The sequence below is a fragment of the Panthera tigris genome, chromosome E3 (genome assembly GCF_018350195.1).
Source record: "Panthera tigris isolate Pti1 chromosome E3, P.tigris_Pti1_mat1.1, whole genome shotgun sequence".
NCBI lineage: Eukaryota > Metazoa > Chordata > Mammalia > Carnivora > Felidae > Panthera > Panthera tigris.
This window is the reverse complement of record NC_056675.1, coordinates 9,101,329-9,123,107: the sequence shown is the minus strand read 5'-3', so window position 1 is coordinate 9,123,107 and position 21,779 is coordinate 9,101,329. Positions and strand designations below refer to the sequence as shown.

The window sequence follows — 21,779 nt, the reverse complement described above, 5'->3', positions numbered from 1 at the left end:
AGAAAACCCAGAAATCCTCACTCACACAGAAGCAGCCATGCAGAGTGAAACTGCGAAGTGGCCCCGGCAACACCAGCGAATTCCTACCTTGGTCTTTCTCTGGCTCTTGTTCCTGCTAAATCGGCTCCTACGTTAAGCTTTGTTCTCTCCTCTCCCCTAGTGCCTCCCTCCCCAGCGGTCCTGCCAGCAGCCCTGGGAGCGTCCCTGCCGCTGTGCCTGTGCAGATGCCGAAGCCCAGCCGGGTCCAGCAAGCCCTCGCAGGTAGGCACCCTGCTGGGTTCCGGGTTCCAGAACAGACCACCTGGCAGGGGGCAGGATGTGGAGGTGGTGGGAGAATGCGTGGTTGAGGGAGGAGATGGTGGGGTGGGGGTGCCGTTACCTTGTTTCTTCTCACGGAAAGCCGCAGCCGCTCCCTAGGGGGCGGTGCCTCTTTTGGGTGACGGGTGACAGTGTACGTACCCTCAGCGAGTGGGCCTGGGGCCGCTCCTCCTCTGTCTCTCCAGGGGAGTCCTGCTTGGTATCAGTGGGAACCATGGTGTGGACCTTTCCATCTTTTACATTTTCACGTCACTTCAATTATGGTTTGAGTCACTGTTCTGTCCTGAGATGCTTTAGGCATTTCCCTAAAGGGGCCCTTTGGGGGAACTTGCAGCTATTTTGGCTGCAGTTACGTTTTGAATTAAGTGGCTTTGTGTCCAACTGGATCATTTGTTAACCATACATCTTTGAACTGTTTTTTAGATTCCTTTTATAGTTTAGGGAGCTACTGAAAGTTACTTTTTAACTAATGGGAAATGCAATGTGTTTTGGAAAGCTAGAGGGGAGGAGTGTAGTGAGGTTGAAGCAGGGGAATAAGATAACCCGAGTCTGTGTGTTAGGGTGAGTCACCGTAGTAGACAGTGGGAGTTCGAGGGGACAGGCCCGGGGCAGGGAGACCCGTGTGGAGCCCGACAAGATGGCTCAGGGGAGCCGTGGCAGTCGTGGAGGTAAGAGCGTCTGACTTGGTGACTGGGCGCGCCGCGAGAGAGAAGGAATAGAAGGAGGCCCGGTGTGAGGCTGCTGATGTGGTGCTGTAACACGTCATGATCGTTCTTGAGGATCATGTAGGGGCTTTGCATGTGTCTTCCTTCACTTCTTCCCAGTAACGGCTCTGTGAGGTATGAACTTCTATTCCTATTTCCTACTTGGGGAAATAGCCTCAGAGAATTCCAGACACTTCCCAAGATGAGCCAGTCAGCCCTTGGTAGAGCTGGGACTCAGCCCCAGGCATTCTAGGCCTCAGCACCTGGGTTCTTAGCCATTACACTGTGCCGATCCGGAGTCTGGTGGGAGCGCGGGGAGAGGTGGGGGGTGCTGGCTGTGGTTGTGGCCCGGCGCATCTGTCCTGGGGGCAGTGGGAGTTTGGGTGTGCGGTTCAGAAGAACATTCTGGAGTGGAATGGGGTGGCCTCTGCCCCCGTGGGGGGATCATATGAGCTCACAGAGACTGTAAGTGGGATTCTGGGAAGAGCCCTTGAAGGAAATGGAGGGACCAATCAGAAAAGTGGTAGAAGACAGGAGAGGGGGCCCCTCTGGAGCCTGCTTCAGCTGCTCAGCCATCAGCCTTCTGTGGGGACAAAGAGAACAGTGAGCAAAGATGTGGTGACTGGAAAGTTCCTCCTGAGTTTAGGTCTTCTTGTGGCATCAGATGCCATAGGTGAGTCAGACCTCTGTGTGTGTGTGTGTGTGTGTGTGTGTGTGTGTGTGTGTGTGTGCGTGCGCGTGCGCATGTGTGTGGTGGTGGTCTTATTGGAGAACGGTTGTAGGTGAATAGGCCTGGCCTGCATATGGCCCAGCTCCATTCAGCACTGTAATCACTAAGGTTTGAATACAGATGTTATAATAACTTTTCTAATATTTTTAAGTTTATTTATTTTGAGAGAGAGAGAGAGAGAGAGAGAGAATGAGTGGAGGAGGGGCAGAGAGAGAGGGGGACAGAGGATTCATAGCGGGCTCCATGCAGACAGCAGAGAGCATGATGCGGGCCTCGAACTCACGGACTGTGAGATCATAACCTGAGCCAAAGTCGGATGCTTAACCAACTGAGCCACCCGGGCGCCCCCGTAATAACTTTTCTAAACGCGTCTCAGAAGTGGTCTGGGGATTGAGTAGCACTTGCTCCCTTTCCGCTGCTCTTGAGGCTGAGGACCTTCTCTGGTCTGTATCCCAGATTGTCTCCAATGTCCCCTATCACCTTGGCTCTCAGATCGATGCAGGAGGTAGGTAGGTCTTTTAACCTCCATTTTACTCACTGGGGAAACATCAAAGATTTAGGAACTCGGTCCCAGCGAGCACGGAGTGGAGACTCAAGCCACTGGTCAGATGCCACCTCCTCTGAACACAGCCTCTGGCTTGTAGTTGTGGGTGGGACCCTAGTCTAAAGTGTCAGGGAAGGAGAGATCCTGAGCCAGCCTCCAGGAAGTAGGGTCTGGAGAACAGAGTGCTGTCTTTCCTGCACTGAGCGCTCTGTGGGTAGGTTTACAAGCAAGTGGTCATCTACACTGGGACAGGAGGTCCACCAAGGAGCCACCTCCAGGTCAGGCCTTAGTGCCTCAGGTGACAGCTTCCCTGGCTGCAGCATGGCCCAGCCCTCTCCTTGGAGTTTTCTGCTTTCACAGCCTGCCCAAGCCCAGACAGCCAGGAGGAGTGGGGCTGGCCGGGCAAGGCCAGAGTCAGGACGGGCTTGGACCTGAGCCCCGGTCACTAGACAAAGGGCCGACCCCTGGTGTCAGAAAGAAAGTGATTGTACATCTGACCGCGACAGGGACTGCTCTCTCGGGGGCTCTGACAGATAAGCGGAAATCCTCTCAGAAGAGTGGAGAAGCTGTGGCCGTTCAAGCTGCTACAATTATTTGGGGATGTGAGGAGTTTGGGGGGTTGTCCCTGAGCTCTGCTGTTGGGAAGATGTGATGGCCCCCTCTGGGTGTCTCCCCACCTCATCCTGTCCAGTGGATGTTGCTTTCGCGAAGTGTGGGTGTGGGGTGGTTCTCGCAGGTTCTTGCAAGAAGGCAGGCCACAGAGCAGGGGCTGCTTCTCCGCAGGCTTTTAAGTTGAGACTTCTGTGTCTGTGACTTGAATTCAGGGGAGGGGGTCCTGCATTGACCGGAGCAGAAGTGTTGTTCATGCTGGCCTCACAGCAGCCACCCAGCAGCATTTGGGGGTATCTTGGTTCCCCAGCAGACAGGTGCTGTGAACACCTCCTGTGACCGGGCCCTGCCCTGGGTGTTCAGTGCAGGGAAGACAGCAGTCCCCAAAACAGGTATGCGAGTCCTTTCAGGTAACACTAAGTCGGGTAAAGGAGGCAGAGATGGAGGGGACGTGGCTCTTGTAGATGGGGTGGTCAGGGCAGGGCTGCCTCCTAGGAGACACTTGGGGAGAGGTCTGGTAGAAGTGAGGCAGTGGATGTTGGGGGAGGAGGTCATGGTCAGCACAGAGGCCCAGGGCTCTACTAAGGCATCATTCCCGTCCCCTCCATCGTTCTGTCCCCATGCCTGCTTGTCATTATTCCGTCCACCGGACGGTTAGGTTCAGACTCACATCTGAGCTCAGAAGCACTCAACCCTAAGACGCTGGTGGCATTGCATTACCTGACAAGCGAGCGCCTGGGGTGCAGCCGTGGTCTTCTGACGTGCACTTTTGTGTCTCTTGCAAGTGGCTGCCACGGCACCCCCTGCCTGCCTCTGCTGTGCTGCCCATGCCCAGGCTGCTGGCTGGCCTCTGCTTCTGTCCCTGACTGGGCATGTTTGCCACATCGAGTCTTTGTTCTGTAGAGGCCACAGTGGCTGGCCCAGCCAGGTCCTAGGGCCGGGTTTCCCCTCACCCATCTGCGTTGCCCCTGGAGTGGGCAGCACCAGCTGTGGGATCTCCACTTCCTATCCCAGGCTGCCCGCAGGGAAGGTGGCAGAGCGGAACCCAGAGCTCTCCTGGGGAGGAGGTGGTTTTGAGCTAGACAGAGGGCAGGGGGGACTGGGTAGGGGTGCTGTGGACAGCAAGGTAGGCTGAGGGTGTAGTAGGACTACAGACTGCAGCAGGAGGACAGGCCATGTTCCACGATGTGTCAGGTCCTCAGGGAGCGGTGAGGGGGGAGAGTCCGGCGAGGGTGTGTGTGGAGCACCAGGCTGAGGAGTGAGGCCTTTCCCCCGTGGGTATGCCCACCCTGCTCCGTCTGGGGCAGAGGGGCTGTTTGAGCCCTGACCGAGGGCACGAGAGGAGGAGACCACGGCCCGGGACCCTTGCTGCTCCAGAGGAGCAAGGGCCTTGGGGGTGCCTCGGTGGGAGAGCAGGTCCCGGGGCTAGCATTCCTGCCCGCCCACCCTAGCAATGGCGCTGAAAACACCTAGACAGGCCAGATGGGGGACAGGAGGCAGACAGCACCCCACTGGAGGCAAGGTGACCAGGAGCCAAGAGGGCACAGCCGGGGGAGCGCAGGGGGTGGACTGGGAGCTCGAGACCCCGTCCACATCTCCATAGCTTGGCCGCATCCTTCCGTGTCACCGCCTGCTCTCCTTGCTCCTAGCACAGGGAGACCCCACCCGGAACTGCTTAGGAGGCTTCCTGGGATGGCTTCCTGCCCTCTGCCCTCCTGAAGCAAGCAGCCTCGCCCCACCGCCTTCCCCGCATGCTGTGAGCGCGGGCTGGGTGGTTGCTTGTACAGTTAGCTGTGGAACTTGGGGCCGGGGCTCCGATGAGCCGGGTGTTTCACTGGTTCCTGGCCTGGAGCTTAGCCCAGCGCGCCCGAGTAGGCCCTGGCAGCCTCGAGCGGCTGAGTCCTCAGGGAGATCGGTGGGTCCTGCTGGCCGTTGACAGTGCCACCTGGACTCAGCCAGGGTTTGTGGACGTCACATGCTGAATGACTCCTTCTAACGTTTCTCCCCTCTCTGCATGTCTGATCTCGCACCCCGTGTAGGCATGACGAGTATTCTGATGTCAGCCATTGGACTCCCTGTGTGTCTTAGCCGCGCACCCCAGCCCGCCAGCCCTCCCGCCTCCTGTCTGGCCTCTAAAAGTCACAGCTCAGTTAAGAGATTGAGGAAAATGTCCATGAAAGGTAGTTCCTGCTCACAAATGCTCTCTGGCCTCTGCTAAGCCTCCAAGTCTTGCTGCCTCTGACTCTCCTGCATCGACTGCTCTTCTTTGACTCCTACGGCCCTTCTCTGCTTCCTTTACCCCCCAGGGGAGGGGCTCAGTGGCCCTTCTCCCTGCTCTCAGCACAGAGGTGGCCCCCAGAATCTACTTAACACTCAAGACCCAGAGTGCAGCTTCTATCTTCCTGGCACAGTTGGAGCATGAGGGGCCTGTTCTTGAGGACTCTGTGACTCTATATGGGGTGAGGCCGGCTCAGGATGGGGGTGACTCTGTCCCTCCCACCGGGGCCAGCATGTGTCTCAGGAAAGGCCCCCAGCCCTATTTGGCCTACTTCCGAGGGGTCTCCCACTGAGCACCGTGCTGCCCATCACACGGCTGGGGAGGAAGGGGTTTCAGAACCGTGGAAGGTGCAGTGAGTTTTAAGCAGACTTACATGAAGGAGCCTGTGGGTAGTAGGTTCTAAAGCTGCCATTTCTAAAGCTGATTGCGGCTCTGCCTCCAGCTTTGGGCTGGAGACGCACAGACTGCTGAAAGCCCAGTGACCTTCAGGACGGTGGGGTGAGCAGGGAGCATGGCTCTGGCTCAGCCAGTCTTGGGTTCCAGTCGTGGCTTCTGTGCTCACTGCTTTAGGATCTCACGCCCGCGTCTCCATTCATGAGCCAGTACCTCCCACTTAGCAGATTGGTCGTGGGAGGAATAGGAAATCCACACGTGGGGTGCCTGGCACAGAGTGATGGGGGCTGCTCTGACCCTGGCCCACCATCTGTCTAACCCTGAACCCGCAGGTGGCACGGAGGCCCAGGGAGCGGCAGGGCTTCATACCCAGTCCCCCGCCTCACCCGGGTCCCCGAAGTCAGGCAGGCCTCGGATGTCCTGACCCACTCCCCTTTTCCTCTGCCTTGGAGGTAGAGGCAGGTCTGCGGGCAGGGCAGGCCAGGAGTTTCCTGAGATACTTGGGCTTCCCCGGGAAGGACACACGTTCTTGGCAGACCCTCTGGCCTTTCTGGGCTCAGGTGTCCCTTTCTTGGGGTTGGTGGTCACCTGGCTGGCCCCCTTTGAGAAACACGGCTCATGGGAAGCTACCTTCGGTTCTAAAAGGCTGCCCGGGCAAAGGCGAGTGGTGGGCAAATGGGATGCGGAGCTGAGCCAGAGGTGGGCCCAAGGCTGGTCCTGGCAGACGGGGTCCTGGGATCCTTCTAGAGACTGACTTGCAGCCACCAGGCTTTTCTAAAACGCCTCTTCCCTAAGTCCAAGTAGAGTCGCAGCTACGAGGACGGCCACTGGTGCCGGTGGTCATTGTGCTTTGGCCTGACTTTCTTACCAGTGACCAGTCAGTGGCTTAGAAATCTGTGTATGTGTCTGTATGTGTACTGGGTGGGGGAGAGGGGTGTGTGTGTGTGTGACAGAGTGTGGGGTGCATGTGTGTGTGTGGATGTATGTGGGGTACATGTGTGAGGGGGTGTGGGTGTATATTGTATATGTGAGGGGGTGGGGGTATATTTGTATGAGGGGGTGGGAGATGCGTTTGTGTGTAAGGGTGTGTGGGGAATGTGTGTGTGTGGGGGGTATGGGGTATGTTTGTAGGGGGTGGGGTGTGTGTGTGTGGAGCAGGGGGAGAGAGGGATGGGGTATGTGTGTGAGGGGGTGTGGGATATGTTTGTGGGGGATGGTGGTATGTTTGTGTGTGTGAGGGGGGTGGGGAGTGTGTGTGTGTGTGTGTGTGTGTGTGTGTGTGTGTGGAAGAGAGGGTGATATTCCTTTGCCAGTCGCTGCCTTTTAGGTATTAGCGGTTCATGCCTTCACAGCAATCACAGTTTTGGTCAGGGTTAGGTTTCTGTTTTTAGGTGAGGGAACTGAGATTCAGGTGACATGATTTGGTCCCAGCACAAGAGCCAGAATCAAGCCTGACGTCGCCTGCTCCCAGCCTCTGCTCCCTTCATAGCTGACCCCTAGCCTTCTCTGGTTTTGAGGCCGCTTGGCTGTGGAGCCGTCAGGCTCGTATGTCCTTGCGGCCATAGGCTGGTGGCTATGAGTTTGAGTTCAAACCGGGTCCTTCGGGACTCAGAGGCTAGGACCAGGAGCTGCCTGGTGACCTGGAGGCAGGATGTGGAGCCCTGCCGGGGTTGCTTTCCCAGGCCACATTGGTCTCCCTGGTCCCTCCTTTCTGCCCCTGCACGGCTTTGCTGCCATTCTCTGTGATTCTGCCACTGCCTCTGGCTGGAGAGCCACCCCCCCCTACCCGCACCCCACCCCGGGCCTGGCCGGATCTCTCGCCCGCTGCGGGAGTTTCTTGTTTTGGGGGCATGGGGGCCGGTGCTTGTGCAGGTGCAGCGTCATGCACATGTGCACAGAAGAGTGGGGTGGCCAGGGTGCCCCTCCTGCTGCTCCTCGGCTCCTTCCCAGAGTTGGGGTGTCACTGAGACCCCACAGTCCAGGGACAGGCGAGAGAAAACCGGGGTTTGTCATGACCCTGTCAGCGTGGCCGTCATCCGCAGTCAGTGGGCATCTGTGTGCCGCGGGGGTGGGCACCCGCTGCACGTTCGGCTCCTGAAACTTCTCCTGCCTTGGCTTTTGCACCAGAGTGATGACAGTTGAGTGAAACAGCGCTGCCGGGACACTCCCCACAGTAGTTTGTTTTAGAAGCTGCTGTTTGGCTTTTCTGTGTGTCCTCCTGAGGAGCCTGGATCCGTCTAGCTTCCTGACTGAACGTGCACAGGGACGTGGTGGAGGCCCAGCACGCGGCTCCTGGGGGCTGTGACCGGCAGCCGTCTCTGGTCCTCGTCCTGGTGGGGCCAGAGGGGGCTGTGCCCAGCAGGGCTCTGAATGGCCGAGTCGGGCCCCCCACCCTGTCTCTTCCTGCACGCTCACCCTCCTGCCCTGGCCTCTCTGAATGTCCCTCCTGGCGGCTTGTCCTCTTCCTCTCTGGATCCAGCATCCCCAGTTCGTACTCCTTGGGACACTGCTTCTGTCCTTCTCTCTTCTAGGAGGGACTCCAAAGCCAGAGCCAGAACAGGTGATAAAAAACTATACCGAAGAGCTGAAGATAGCCCCAGATGAGGTATGTGTCACGGGAGCCATGTTGCCTTTGGTTTCGTTTGGAGACCAGGAGTAGCTCCAGAGAAGGATACCAGCCCTTCCTGTGCTGCGGGGGGTACTTCCCACAGTGCCTCTGGGTGCTGGCCGTGCTCCAGGTGCTTGGGTTTAATCTCCCAGCCTCTCATAGGAGGCTGGCCCTACCAAGAGGAGGCAGCCTGCACTTCAGAGGCCTGGATTCTGATCCTAGCTTTGCCGCCAGTGAGCAGAGCTCCTACACAGGCCTCTGGGTGCTCCTGTCCCTGTGCCGTCCTGGTGCCTGGAAGTCCTGGAGGCCAAGGATGGGAGAGCCTGCCGCACTCCCCACGGGCTGAGTGGCTTTGTCCCCATAGCAGTCCTGCCCCTCTGGCTACTGGGAAAGCCAGCCAGCCTTCCTGTAATTACAGGGCCTGCCAGACCCTCATAGCTGCTTGGGCAGGACTGGAGCCTCTGTGCTGAGCCTTGTTTCAGGGGCCACAGCGCCACTTGTCTGTGATTTGAATGGGGTGTCCTGGGGACTCTGGACAGTGGGTTAAAGGGCAGTCATGCCCGTGCGGAACCGAGGGCTCTGCCCTGCCTCTCCCCTGCAGCTCTGGCTGGTAAAGCTTTAGACAGTGACCTGGAGGCCGTCTTCGTGTCTCCCACTTGACAGCATACGTCTGTGTCCTTGTCTTTGCCCTTGTGCTCACCCGGCATCACTGGGCCGCTCTGTGCCAGCCTCCTGCCCTCCAAGCTGCCACCTGTACAGCCTGCACGCAGCTGTGGTCCTGGTGGTGCCCCCACTGTAGAGCACCTCAGCAGGGTCCCCTGACGTGTGAGACGAAGCCCAGCTCTGAGCTTAGCCATCAGAACCTTCCGGGACCTGGTCCTGTCCCACCGGTCTCTTACACCCTACTCACCCCTTGCCCCCTGCAATTACCACCACCCTCCCCAAACTCTATGCTGGTTCCTGCTTCAGAACATCCTCTTCCCTTTCTCTGGAATGCCCGTTCCTGTGCTTATCTACCCGACAAGGTCCTTTCCCCTGTGACACCCAGCTTGGGGGGCACCTCTAAGGAGCCTGCCCTGTTCTGCCCCCTCTCCCTGCCCGTGCCCTGTTACTGCCAAGGCCCCCATGTCCCCCATGCTCACTGCTGCCTGTTGTCTTCTGTACTACGGTGAGCCCTCTGAGGGCGCAGAATCTGGGGACTCCTCTGTGTTCCCAGCTATGTTCCCAGCTGTAGAATTGTCCGTAATCCTGGCGTTTCAGCAGACAAAGGCTTTTTCTTTCCCTTCTCCCCTTTTGGCGCAGTGGGCCCTTGGTGAGCGTGCCCTGTGTTGGTCTCCTTCTAGGACTGCATCATCTGTATGGAGAAACTGTCCGTGGTGTCCGGGTACAGCGACGTGACCGACAGCAAGACCATTGGGCCAGTAGCCGTGGGCCGCCTCGTCAAGTGCAGCCATGCCTTCCACCTGCTCTGTCTGCTGGCCATGTACTGCAATGGGAACAAGGTGCCCACACGTCTGACCCCAGGGTGGGGGTCGGGGCAACCTGCCCATAGTCCTGTCCCAGTCCTGTTGCATCTGAGCTGGTGACTGCTGCTGCCATGTGAGCCCCAGGGCACTCAGAGGCGACCTTAGGCTCTGTAGGCCTTGGCCTCACAGCAGGATAGGGGTTGGCCGCCGGGGTTGCCGAGGGTGACAGGTGATACTTGGCTGCTTCCCTTCAGTGGAGTTCAGCCGGAATGGACAGGTTGGGAGGACAGAGAGAACTGAGTCACGTGGCAGACCTTCGGGCCCGGCTTGGCCTCTCTGCAGATCGCTGTGCCACCCCTGTACCAGCCAGGGTGCCAGCACAGTCAGTTGAGAGGTCACGGGGTTTTTTGTTTGATTTTAAACATGTTAGATCGTGGAGACTTTTGCTCATAAACCTGATTTTCCTACTTGATGCTCGCCTCCTGGTACCTCTCCCCTTGGATGGAAATGGCTTGAGGAGTTTCTGGTGTAGGACATCTTCACAGGGATGCTCTCAGGATCGGGTTTCTGTGCAAGGAGGGACCTGCTGTGTGACAGCGGGCCGAGCTGAGCCCCTGTGGGCTCTTCCCCACCTCGACAGCCAGACAGCGTGCCTGGGTGCTCTCTCGGCACCGGCTGAGACTAGGTGCTCTGCTCTGCCTCAGGACGGGAGTTTGCAGTGTCCTTCCTGCAAAACCATCTACGGAGAGAAAACCGGGACCCAGCCCCAGGGAAAGATGGAGGTGTTCAAGTTCCAGGTGTCCCTCCCTGGCCATGAGGACTGTGGGACGATACTTATAGTTTACAACATTCCTCACGGCATCCAGGTAAGGGCCCCAGCACAGGAGGAGCCTCCTCAGACCGTTCTGGACTCGGTCCCTCTCGCTCTGGGACACACTTCTTCCTACCCTGCCCCTCTCCCTGTAGTCTGCCTTCCCCCCCCCCCCCCCCCGCCCCCTACCCCAGGCACTCAGGATGCCGGGGCTTCCCAAGTTCAGGCTCTCAGGAACCGGGGGCACTGGTGTCTGGAGGTGGAACAAGCTCTTAGGGCTGTGGAAGCAAAGAGATGGCCTCCGGCCCTTTCCTGACGCAGGGAGGGCATCCTGGAGGCAGAGACATCCTGGCTGGACTTGTGCTGGGCGGGAGGCCAAGTGTATAAGCAGGAAGAACACTTGTGTTGAAGGTCTGGATAGTGGAAGAACCCAGAGGGCAGGGAGGTGCCAACACTGAGGACTGTCCTTGAGAGACCAGCTCGGTGGCCAGATCCAGGCCTGTGGCAGGGCTGTGTCCGATGTCAAGAGCAAGACAGGAGCCCGAGCAGAAGGTCGCAGTAGAGACCCAGACAGGAGCCCTGGACCCTTAGGCCTCCTGCTTGGGCCAGGACTGACCTCAGAGCTGGTGGCGGGTGGGGAAGATACAGGGCTGTGGAGGCCAGGACCCAGGTGGCCTGTCTGTGACAGATGGAGAGTCCCTCTTTCGTTTAACCATACACTTTTCCCTGGTTTCCCTCCATTTCTTCTCAGTGGGTTGTAGTGAATTTTAAAAACATTCCAGACAGCCCCAGAACCACAGAGCAGGAGGGGAGTGTGGAGTATATGTGGCGTGTCTCTGAGTGGCAGAGGGCACGGGCAAGGATCCCCCACTGTTCCAGCCGCCCACCCTTCCGTCCAGTTTGCTGCCACTGTCTCCGGCCCTGCCATGGCACCATCTCGAGCAAGGAGCGAGGGTGTCAGGAAGGGAGGCCTGGCCTTCTAGGCCAAAGAGCCCAGTGCCCAGCGGAATGGGAGCCCCAGCCTTTGATGAATTCCAGTCTCATCAGGACATTTGCAGGAGCGTGTGATGCCAAGCCGAATGGTGTGGGGTCAGGGAAGGTGGTCGCCGGAGGCAGGCCACGTCATGTTGGGTCTCTGAGGGGCAAGATTTGAGACAGCGATCTGTTTGGTCACTTGAGTGCAGACAAATCTCCGGCTAGGGAGGTGAAGGGCGGGCCGGGCTGTGAGGGCCTCTGCAGCTGCTGGGCCCCTCTCAGGGTACCCTGCCTCCTTGTGTCTGTGTTCCTCCTGCAGGGCCCAGAGCACCCCAACCCCGGGAAGCCATTCACTGCCAGGGGCTTTCCCCGTCAGTGCTACCTTCCGGACAATGCCCAGGGCCGCAAGGTAAGGCCCCACCACCCTGGGGGCACCCCCCGCCCTCTGCTGGCGGGGCTTGGCCTGGCTGCTCGTGGGCTGTTCGAGCAGGTGGGATGGGGAGGGCCCAGCTTGGTGGCCATACCTGCTCTGCCCTGTTCACCTTCTTCTGGGGCTGGCTGGGGTGCTGGCCACTCCTTCCCGGGGCTGCCTGCTATCTGTAAGGCATCCTTGACCAGGAGAGACGACCAGCAGGGAGAGACGACCAGCAGGGAGGGGAGGCCACTTCTAGCAACCTCTCTGGCCGGGTCACCTGCTCTTGAGTCAGGCTAGTGTGATGCGTTGGGCAGAGTGGGGACAGGGGAACAGGACTGGGTGACCGTGATGGCCTGCAAGCAACCTCTGTATTGCAACCCAGGAGAGCATTCTGGTCAGAGGAGCAGCTTGAGTGGCAGCTTTGAGAGTCGCAGAGGTGGGCTGGGCTGGAGGGTGTGAGGCGTCTGGGGAGGATCAGATCCGAGGGAGGGAGGGAGGGAGGGAGGGAGGGAGGGAGGGAGGGAGGGAGGGAGAGAGAGAGAGAGAGAGAGAGAGAGAGAGAGAGAGAGAGAGAGAGAGTGTGTGTGTGTGTGTGTGTGTGTGTGTGTGTGTGTGTGTGTGTCGGGGGGCAGTGAGGTGTCGGGCGCCCTCTGGCTGCTGTGAGCCTGGCCTGGGGAGAGGCTGACTTGGAAGTAGGGCAGAGTTAGCCTGGCCCCGGGTGTGGCTTGAGCGGCAGCAGAGCAGTGGATGGCGGCGCCCTCTGAGGTGGGGGGTCCTCCTGGGCAGTCAGGTCAGCACATGGAGTTCCGGGGGGTGGGGGGGAGTGGTCAAGACTGGGGCTGGAGGCTGAGGATCCCGACAGATGGCGCCCCGGCCCGGGACTGCGGATGAGATCGCTTGGGAGAGCGGCCCAACCTCAGCCTGCCAGTGGCTCGCAGTAAAGGCCAAAGGGACAGAGAGCCTCGCCCCTCAGTGTGCCCCACCCTGCAGCTGGCATTTGGTGGGTGGCTGCTCCTGCCGTCCTGGCCCTCACTGCTGGGGAGATCAGACCAGGGAAGGAGGGGGAGCCGCAGATGCTCTCACCCTGTCACCTGGCCACCCACCTCTCCAGAGTGAAAAACCCAGGCCCAGGTTTGCACTTGTTCACCAGGCCCTCCCTCCTTTCCCCTCCCCCCTTTCCTCGAGGGCAGGTCCTGGAGCTGCTGAAAGTGGCCTGGAAGAGGCGACTGATCTTCACGGTAGGGACATCCAGCACCACGGGAGAGACCGACACAGTGGTGTGGAACGAGATCCACCACAAGACAGAGATGGACCGCAATGTGACAGGCCATGGCTACCCCGACCCCAACTACCTGCAGAATGTGCTGGCTGAGCTGGCCGCCCAGGGGGTGACCGAGGACTGCCTGGAGCAGCAGTGAGCCCCGGGCCTGGCCGGCCCCATCCCGCCCCGCCGCGCCTGCCTCCGGCAGCCAGCTGCCCTCTCCCCCTGCTGCCGGCTGGGCTGCCCCGGGATGGGCAGGCGGGAAGGTGCCTTTCCTCAGAGGCTGCGAGGTTTGTGGGGGCCCGCCTTCTGCCCCCATCCTCCCCTCCAGGCCCAGATCTACAGGCGAATCAGGCAGGCCTGGGGAGTTGTACTTGTGGGGGCTTAAGATGCAGCTACCTCAGTGCGTGGGGCCCCCTGCCGCTGGCGGGCTGCTTCGGGGCCGTAGTGCCGGGGGCCTGGCGTGGGGTGAGGCGAGACTGCCCCGTCCCCCATCGTAGCCAGGGCAGGCGTGGGTTCTGGGTCAGCTTCTCATACCTCAGATGTTCTGTTTGCAATAAATGCCCTATAGCCAAAGTCAGCAGGCCCTGGTGTGTTTTTGGTGGAGAGGTTTTTGTGTGTGTGTGTGTGTGTGTGTTCTGATGTGAGAAGGCAGCACACACATACGTGCCCTGCTGCATCAGGGCAGGAGGGAGCTCACACGCTGCCCGTCCAACTCTCATTTTCCCCAGTGACGAAACTGAGGCCGCAGAGAGGGCCCAAGAGCCCGAGCACTGACCTTGCTGCTTCCCCGTCCCCGACTCCAGTTCTCGCCGTGTGCGGTCCAGCAGCTCCGCCAGGCCCACCGTCCCGTTCACTACCACAGTAAAGCGCCACTCACATGTGGCTGGTGCCGCTGTCTTCCCTGTTATGGATGAGGAAACGGTCACGGATGCAGTGACCCGCCCCAGGTCGAAGGCTCATAGTAGGGCGTAGAGCCGGGGCTGGAATTGGGCCAGGATTGGTTTGACGTCATCCTTGAAGTCCTAATTCTTCCCAGCCCTCTCAGGAACATCAAATACCCCAGCTTGCTGTCTGCCTGGGGGCGGTGATTGGGGCCTGGGGCTGCAGGGCCCCCGGGTGGGGGGGGGGTTGGGGGGAGGGGGCAGGGTGGCACATCCTGAGTGGGCCAGGGATACTTTTGCCTCCTTGAGGTCCTTTTCTCCATAAGAAAAAAAAATTAAGTTCTATTTCATGATGTGTTGGTTTAAAGCTGAGTGTATTATATATTAGAGCATTTTCTTCCATCGAAAAGTTTGAGTGTCTTGTGGCACTTGGCTCGCTCAGTTGGCAAAGCATGCAACTCTAGATCTCGGGGTCGCGAGTTTGAGCCCCACAGCAGGTGTAGAGATTACTTACAAATAAAATATTAAAAAAAAGAAAGAAGGCAGTTACCCTGTGACTCAGCAATTCCACCCCAGGTGTGTATCCGAGAACGGAAAACAGGTCCACACAAAACTTGGGCATGAGCGCGCTTGACAGCCTTACTTACAGAAGCCAAATGGCTTACAGAAGCGGGAATGGGTGTCAGCGGAGGAGCCGGTGAATAAAATGCCTGGTTTCCATCCGGCGGGATGAAAGTTCCGCAGCCCTGAGAAGAACGAACTCCCGCCTCGTGCTATTGCGTGGATGAACCTGGACAACAGGATGCTAGGTGACAGAGACCAGACGCAAGATGCCACGTGTGTGATTCCGTTGCTGTGAAATGTCCGGCACAGGCAAGTCTGTAGAGGCAGAGAGCAGGTGCGAGGTTGCCAGGGGAGCCGGGAATGGGGAGTGACTTTCAATGGGTACAGACTGTCCTCTTGGGGTGTTGCAAATGTGCTGACCTTGGTGATGCTTGCACAACCTTGTGAAAACCCACTGAGCTGTACGCTTTAAAAGGATGAAGTTTATACCGTGTGAATTATATCTTCTTTTGAATTATGTCTTAATTGAAAAAAAATAGAGCCAAAGGGAGTAAAGTAAGTGGAGGCTTGTCAGCTGTCAGAGGTCCTTCGTCTGACTCCAGATTCTTCCTTCAGACAAGAATGTGGCCTTGTGGAGGGAGGGCAGGGCGCAGAGATGGCAGCAGGACCAGAGGGGCTGTGGTGGGGCTGGAGCTGGACAGGTCGGGACCTCTGCTCTGTTCCCCACTCCCTGGGTGGGGATGGAAGGCCAGAGGGAGGCTCCTGGCACCTGGGGTGTGGGAATCTCAGGCATGTGGCCCTGAGCCCATGTTTCCAGAGACTGGGTCCTCTCCAGGGCTGGGAGGCTGGGTGGGACCCCTGTTCAGACATGGGAGTCTCTGGCCTCCTGGCTGGCATCTGGGGGTCCGGTGGCATCCGCCTCCCTCCCGGCAGTGGGGCCTGGCACTGGCCTGCCCCACCCTGCAGCCCTGCCTAGCTCCCTCCTCATGGTAGGCTGGGCCAGTGGGAGGGGTGGGGTGCATTTACATTTTCAGGTCTTTCCAGCCCTCGGCCAGCCTGGAAGCCTGACTAACCAGCTCCTCCAGGGTCAAGGTGTTGGGGGGAGGGGGTGCAGCAGGAGGTGGCCAGATCGCCCTGGGCTGTGGATGTGGAAGAAGCCCCAGCTTGGGCAGCCATCATGGGGCTCTCCCAGAGGCAGCCTGGCCCATTGCTGTCTCTCCTCCTCATGGGGGCGCTGGTCTGGCCCCCGCCCTGTATGAGCCTGGGTGAGTGGGGGTCCTGGGATGAATTCACAGACCCTGGGAGCCCACTCCTCCAACTGGGAAAGGCAGGCCCAGGGAAGGCAGGCCCCAGGACCCTCATGCTTATCTCTGTGACTACAGAGCTGATCCCCTACACGCCGCAGATCACAGCCTGGGACCTGGAAGGGAAGGTCACAGCCACCACGTTCTCCCTGGAGCAGCCACGCTGTGTCCTGGATGGGCATGCCCCTGTTGCCAACACCATCTGGCTGGTGGTGGCCTTCAGCAACGGTGCGTCATGGTGCGGGTCTGGGGCTGAGGAGAGCTGCAGGGAGGCGGACTGGGCGTGGGGCTTTATCCTAGGGGGCTCCGGGAGGGTAACAAAGTGACCTGATTTGTGTCTGGAGGGAGCCTCTGGGCCCGAAGGCATGGACAGCCAGGGTGGGAGGCCTTGGACCCAGCCTGGGGCTATGCCCTCTAGCCCCATCCGTCTGTCCCTTTCTCCCGCAGCCTCCAGGGACTTCCGGAACCCACAGACGCTGGCTGAGATCCCAGCCTTCCCACGGCTGCTGACCGATGGCCACTATATGACGCTGCCCCTGTCCCTGGACCAGCTGCCCTGTGAGGACCCCGTGGGGGGCGGCAGGGGCATCCCACTGCTTCGGGTGGGCAATGACCCTGGCTGCCTTGCTGACCTCCGTGAGCCACCCTTCTGCAACACCCCCCTCCCCAGCCCTGGACCTTACAGGTGAGTCATTCTGCCTGGGTCCTGGGACAGGGCCTGTACTGGGGGAGAAGGGGCCTGGGGGAACAGGGCTGCCCTCCCTAGCCTCCCCCCAGGGCCCCATCCTGGCGGCAGGCTCCTCCCCTTCACAAGCCTTGCGGGGGGGGGGGGGGGGACAGGGAGCAACGCTCATCCAAGCTGGGGGGCAGGCAGAATGTGGCCTTTCCAGGAGACCTGCCCACGAGGAAGTGGGCACCACAGGGCTTGTGGGGGCAGGGTGGGGTCTCAGGCCCAGGGTCAGGGGTGGGGAGCTGCTGGGCTGCAGCCACTAGCCCCGGGGTAGATCTGGTAGGAATCTGAGCCCAGGGCTGAGTCCAGACCCAATCAGTGGGTACAAGACAGGGGAACAGGAAATAAGCCTACTGCTCACTTTTACAGGTGAAGAAACAGAGCCACAGGGCACCAAGGGCTTGTCAGGGTCACGGGAGGAGCCAGAGTGAGAGAGCAGGTGTCCAGATGAGGGCCACCTGGGCCACAGGACAGGACCAGGTGTCCTCAGGGAGACCAAGTCCAGCCGAGAGAACCAGCATGGGGCGCAGGGAAGGTGGGGCTTGGTGTGGGCTGGACCGGCCCCTCCGTTAACCGCCTCCCTCTGCCCTCTCCCCGGGCCCGGCCCTGACAGAACCGCCTTCCTACCTCCCCCCATGCCCACTTCCTGGCTCAGCCTCATCTTAACCTCCTGCCCCCATTCCTAGCAGCCACCAGCGCTGGCTGCCCTCCACACCAGCCTGCCTGGGCCCCTCCATGCTCAGACATCTGCCAAGCCCCCCACCTGGCACAAAGATACAACCTGAGCTCCTCTGCATGGCCTCTGGTGCCCTTGGGTCTCAGCCTGCCTCTCCTTGTGATCCCAGGCTCTTGAACACCCCTCTCCTCCCTGTGCTTTTGCTTAGGGTGCCTGACCCTACTGGGGAGACTTCTATGGCTTTCTAGATGTCACTTGGCCAGCTGTTCTCTACGAGGCCCGGGGCCCCCAGCCCCATCTGACTCCCTGAGGCACTCTGTATGGGACAGTGATGGAGGCCCCCTAAACCTGATGGGGAGTCTGGAGAGCAATGGCTCAGGTGGACTGGGGCTGCTGGCAGAGGTCACTGTGGCCAGAGAGGTCTTGGGGGATTCTCAGAGCAGGACCAGGCCATGGCTGGCCCTGACAGGCCCTACAAGAGCCCAGCCCAGAACTGCCTGGGGCTTGGCTGCTTTGGTCACCGGGCCCAGGGCAGTTCAGGCTCTGAGCCCCACTCCTTCTCCTCTCCCCAGGGTGAAGTTCCTCCTGATGGACGCCAGCGGCTCACCCCAGGCCGAGACCAGGTGGTCTGACCCCATTACTCTCCACCAAGGTAGCGTAGGGGGGCGGGGCGTGCTCTGGCTCCAGTCTGCCCCTGTGGACGAGTCACCCTCTGCCCAGTGGTCCTGCTCAGCCGGCCCCTCCCCCTGCTGCCGTGAGACTGGGGGCCTGGAGGAAGTCTCCAAGTCCAGCCCATCCCCCAAAAAGAACCTCATGCTGGGGGCAAGGAGGCACTGGGTCAGCCTCACTGGCAGAGACACCAGCTGTGTCCATCCACATCAACACAACCTCGGGTGCCCAGGTCGCAGCCCAGTTGTGGGCAGAAACAGTCTTCCCCTCCAATGGGGAGCCAGCCCTGGCCCAAGCGCTGCCAGGTGAAGAAGGGCCAGGGCACAAAGAGGCTGGGGTCAGAGTCAGGGCCGCAGGTTCTGGGAGACTTCCCTCAGCGGGGCCCTAAAGGGCTGGTGATGGACCAGGCCGAGGAAACTGCATGTAGGAAGGCCAGTGTCCCGGGGTGAGGGACACCTGGGAGACGGGCTGTAGAGGCTGGGTGTTGGCGGGGGTGGAGGGTCTTGTCATCTGAAGGCCTTGAATGCCACGCTCCAGGAAACGAGGCGGCCACCGGTTGGTCCTGAGGTCGGCCGCAGCTCTGCCCACTGTGGGCAGTGCAGTGGGGTGGGCGTGTTGGCAAGAACAGCCTAGAAAGTGAGACTAAGAAAAAAGGCTGGAGCGGTGGTGGGTGGTCCGGGCTGGGAGGGCACTGATGCCCCGCTGGGATGGACAAATGGGGTGGGCTCAGGGGGGGCTGTCTTGGGGCTCGAGGCAGTCAGGCCTTGAGCGTGAGTCTGGAGGGGGAAGTGACTGCCCTGGGCTGGAGGGGCAGCCTCTGAGCGTACGCTGTGTGCAGGGAAGGCCCCAGGCTCTATCGACACGTGGCCAGGGCGGCGAAGCGGTGACATGATTGTCATCGCCTCCATCCTCTCCTCTCTGGCCGGCCTCCTGCTCCTGGCCTTCCTGGCTGCGTCCACCGTGCGCTTGTGAGTGCTGACATCCCCCTGGGCCCCTCTTCCACCCAGAGCCCCTTCCCTCTCACTGGTCCCAGCACCTGAAAGCCCTCCAGGAACACTGCGGCTGAGTTGGCGGTTCCCCTTCCAGGGGTGTGCGGGAAATTTCCGCCCTGAGTATCTCTCGCCTGGACAGCAGGGAGGTGGGCCAGAGGCTCCTCTGATGACAGGTTCAGAGAAGGGGCCACCTTGCTCTGCCCTGTCCTTCAGCGTGTCCTTGGCCCCAGCCTTACTCCTCCCAGGCCGTGTTTTCTCTCCAAGGAGGCTTCAGTGAACTGAAACCAGGGTATTCGGGGCAACCACCTGGAGGAGGTGGGCCAGAAGCAGGTTCTGGAAGGAAGGAAAGGGAGAGGCTGCGGGAGGAGGCCCTGACTTGGCAGATGGCTCCCCACAGCAGGGACCCAGTCTGGTCTCCTCTCCCCATCCAGCTCCAGCCTGTGGTGGCCGGAGGAAGTCCCGGAGCAGCTGCGGATTGGCTCCTTCAAGGGGAAGCGCTACATGACCCACCACATCCCACCCACTGAGGCCGCCACCCTGCCCGTGGGCTATGAGCCTGGCCTGGACCCCCTCCCCAGCCTCAGCCCCTAGCCTGGTGGAAGGGGCTGGGGCGGGGCCCTGGGAAGTTGGGGGCCACGTACGCAGTGCGCATTCCCAGCTCCTGCGCCCACATGCCCCTCCCCCATTGCGCCGCCCCACCCGCCCGGTGTCCCACCACCTGCAGCCCTGCCTTTGCCTTTCCCATTCTGCCCTCTCCAGGCAACTGAAGTTGCATCAAGTCTGGGGGGAGGGCCATGGTCAGGCCAGCATGCAGCCCCCACTTCCACCCCTACCTCTGTGAGAGGTAACGTGGAGAGGCCACACTGACCAGAAGCTTCCAGGCTCCAGGAGGGGCCCAGTGGGGGGCCTTGCTCTGCCCTGTGCAGGGGACTGGGCCAGGCCCATCACCGGGTGCATGAAGTCCGAGCCTCCGTCTGTCTCTCTGTCCCACCTTCCAGTGGCTGGGGCTGCAGTGAAGCCTTCAGAGGCACCTCCATTGTCCCCCAGGCGGGGGCACTTTCTGAGGGTGGCCAGAAGTTCAGAGCGTAGAGGCACATTGTGGCCGTCTGACCACTGATTCCACCACTTCCAACCCTATTGCACACACAGGTGGCTTACTCATTCTCGCTCCACCAACATTTATTAAGCACCTGCTGTATGCCACTGCCAGTGTTAGACATGGAGCCTCAGGAGGAACCAGTCCTGAACTTGGGGAGCTCACTCACCACTCTGGACCTGAGGTGACCACGTGTCCAGATGTGACCTGTTACTGTTAGGGCTGTCAGATTGTCACATACCCTCGGGTTCAAGCTCCTTAGATGTTCACCCCAATGGGCTCTCTGAGGCCCCGGAGCCCCCCACCATCAGGCAGTACACACTTTAGACTTCCCCCTAGCGTCCGACTTCTCGCAGGGCCGGTGGGTCCAGCTTTGGCCACACGGTGGCGCCGGTGCGCCGCAGCCGTCCGGCCCCGCGCACGCGCACTCGTATTCACAGACCTGCCTGAGGCAATTGACTGGCAGGTTCCAGCGGTGACCTGATGCTGAGGAGCCGTCGCCACTTTCTGGAGGTCAGGACTCCAGACTTCATCTGGGTCAAGCCAGAGGGATGAGCAGTCACGCACTCGCTTGAGGGCCGTCCAGTCTACACAACCGCCACCATTTTCTAGATGGAGAAACTGAGGCTGGGCGACTTGTCCTCCACGCTCTGCCCACTGCCTCCCCCCCCCCCCCCCCCGCCCACCACCACGCCCCTCTTGTCCCCGGGCATCTCCCATCTTATTCGGTGGGACCGCGGCTCCCAGCATGCAGGCCCCCCCGCCCCTGCACGGCGCCCGGCCGTGACCCATGTGTACCCGCCCTCCTCAGAGGTGAATAAACGCGGTCTCCGTCCCCCTAGCGGTGCCCGCGCTGGTGTGGGGAAAGGGGCATCTGCGCCCGGGGCCCAGCCCCGCTTCACCCCTTCCACCCCGGGGTCTGCCCCGAGCCTGTCCTTTTGACGCACAGCCCTAACTGCATTTTCGAGGTGCCCCATCTCCTAATAGACCCCAGGGAAACCCATCCTTGCATTTCAGGGCCAAGAGGCCACCGCTAATGCAGCTTCCGCGGATTTAGCAGTACTGTCTCCCAGGCAAACACTTCAGGGAGGTTTTGCTTTCAAAACCCATGAAGCCCTGGTCCCTAGTGGTTTATCCTCCATCCTACTTGCAGCCCCTTCGGCCGCAATACCTCCAGGTGCAGGCAGAAGCCGATTCAAATGCAGTCAGGAGCTCAGGCTCCGGTGTCCTGGGTGACATCTGGCCATGGGAGCCAGCCGCTTTGGGCAGCCGCTTTTGAAATGCTGCTGCTGTGGAACCTAGGTCCCTCTTGGCCTCTAAGCGTTCCAAGTGCCTCCCACCCTCACCAGCTGTGTCCAACAGCGCCTGTCTCACGCTGTCCTGTCCAGGCCTGGCTCCAGCACCAGATGGAGAGGCCCTCTGGGCCCAGACACCCAGCTCGGGTATGGCGAGGAGGAAAAGGGTTCCACTGGTGTTGGCTGAGTGAAAACATGAACGAACCAGCTCAGGGCCGGAAGATCAGGCAGCAGCAGGAATTGCCCTGAGCTCCTGTGTGTCCCAGGGCCCTCTTGTGGCTTATTCTTAGTGCCGGAACCTGTGCTGATCCCAGGCACAGCCCCAGCGATGTCCCCTGTGTGTGCAGGGCACCCCGGAGCCCTGTGAGGAGCTGTGCTTGCCCCATCCGACCATGTGGGGCTTGACTGTGAAGACGGGCCCAAAACAGACACTACAGCACAGTAGGTGAAGCGTGGC

General features: G+C 60.2%; 2 protein-coding genes across 4 annotated transcripts in view; both read left to right on the top strand.

Annotated features, from left to right (window-relative positions):
* DTX2 (deltex E3 ubiquitin ligase 2) overlaps positions 1-13,688 on the top strand; it is a 35,908-nt gene extending 22,220 nt beyond the window's left edge. For 2 of the 3 annotated variants that reach the window (XM_007073894.3, XM_007073895.3), the window contains exons 5-11: positions 161-261; positions 4,945-5,085; positions 8,108-8,181; positions 9,528-9,686; positions 10,355-10,516; positions 11,756-11,845; positions 13,042-13,688. In XM_007073894.3, coding sequence (XP_007073956.1) covers positions 161-261; positions 4,945-5,085; positions 8,108-8,181; positions 9,528-9,686; positions 10,355-10,516; positions 11,756-11,845; positions 13,042-13,269 — 955 coding nt within the window. In that variant the 3' untranslated portion in view covers positions 13,270-13,688. The remainder of the gene's footprint in view (positions 1-160; positions 262-4,944; positions 5,086-8,107; positions 8,182-9,527; positions 9,687-10,354; positions 10,517-11,755; positions 11,846-13,041) is intronic. The other variant, XM_007073896.3, reaches the window with a different exon arrangement.
* A 1,876-nt stretch (positions 13,689-15,564) lies between these two features.
* Positions 15,565-20,691, top strand: UPK3B (uroplakin 3B). Its single transcript, XM_007073893.3, has 6 exons — positions 15,565-15,825; positions 15,943-16,092; positions 16,312-16,549; positions 17,843-17,922; positions 18,778-18,907; positions 19,363-20,691. Exons 1-6 carry the CDS (start codon positions 15,738-15,740, stop codon positions 19,520-19,522), a joined length of 846 nt encoding a protein of 281 aa, XP_007073955.1. The 5' UTR covers positions 15,565-15,737; the 3' UTR covers positions 19,523-20,691.
* The last annotated feature ends 1,088 nt before the right edge of the window (positions 20,692-21,779 follow it).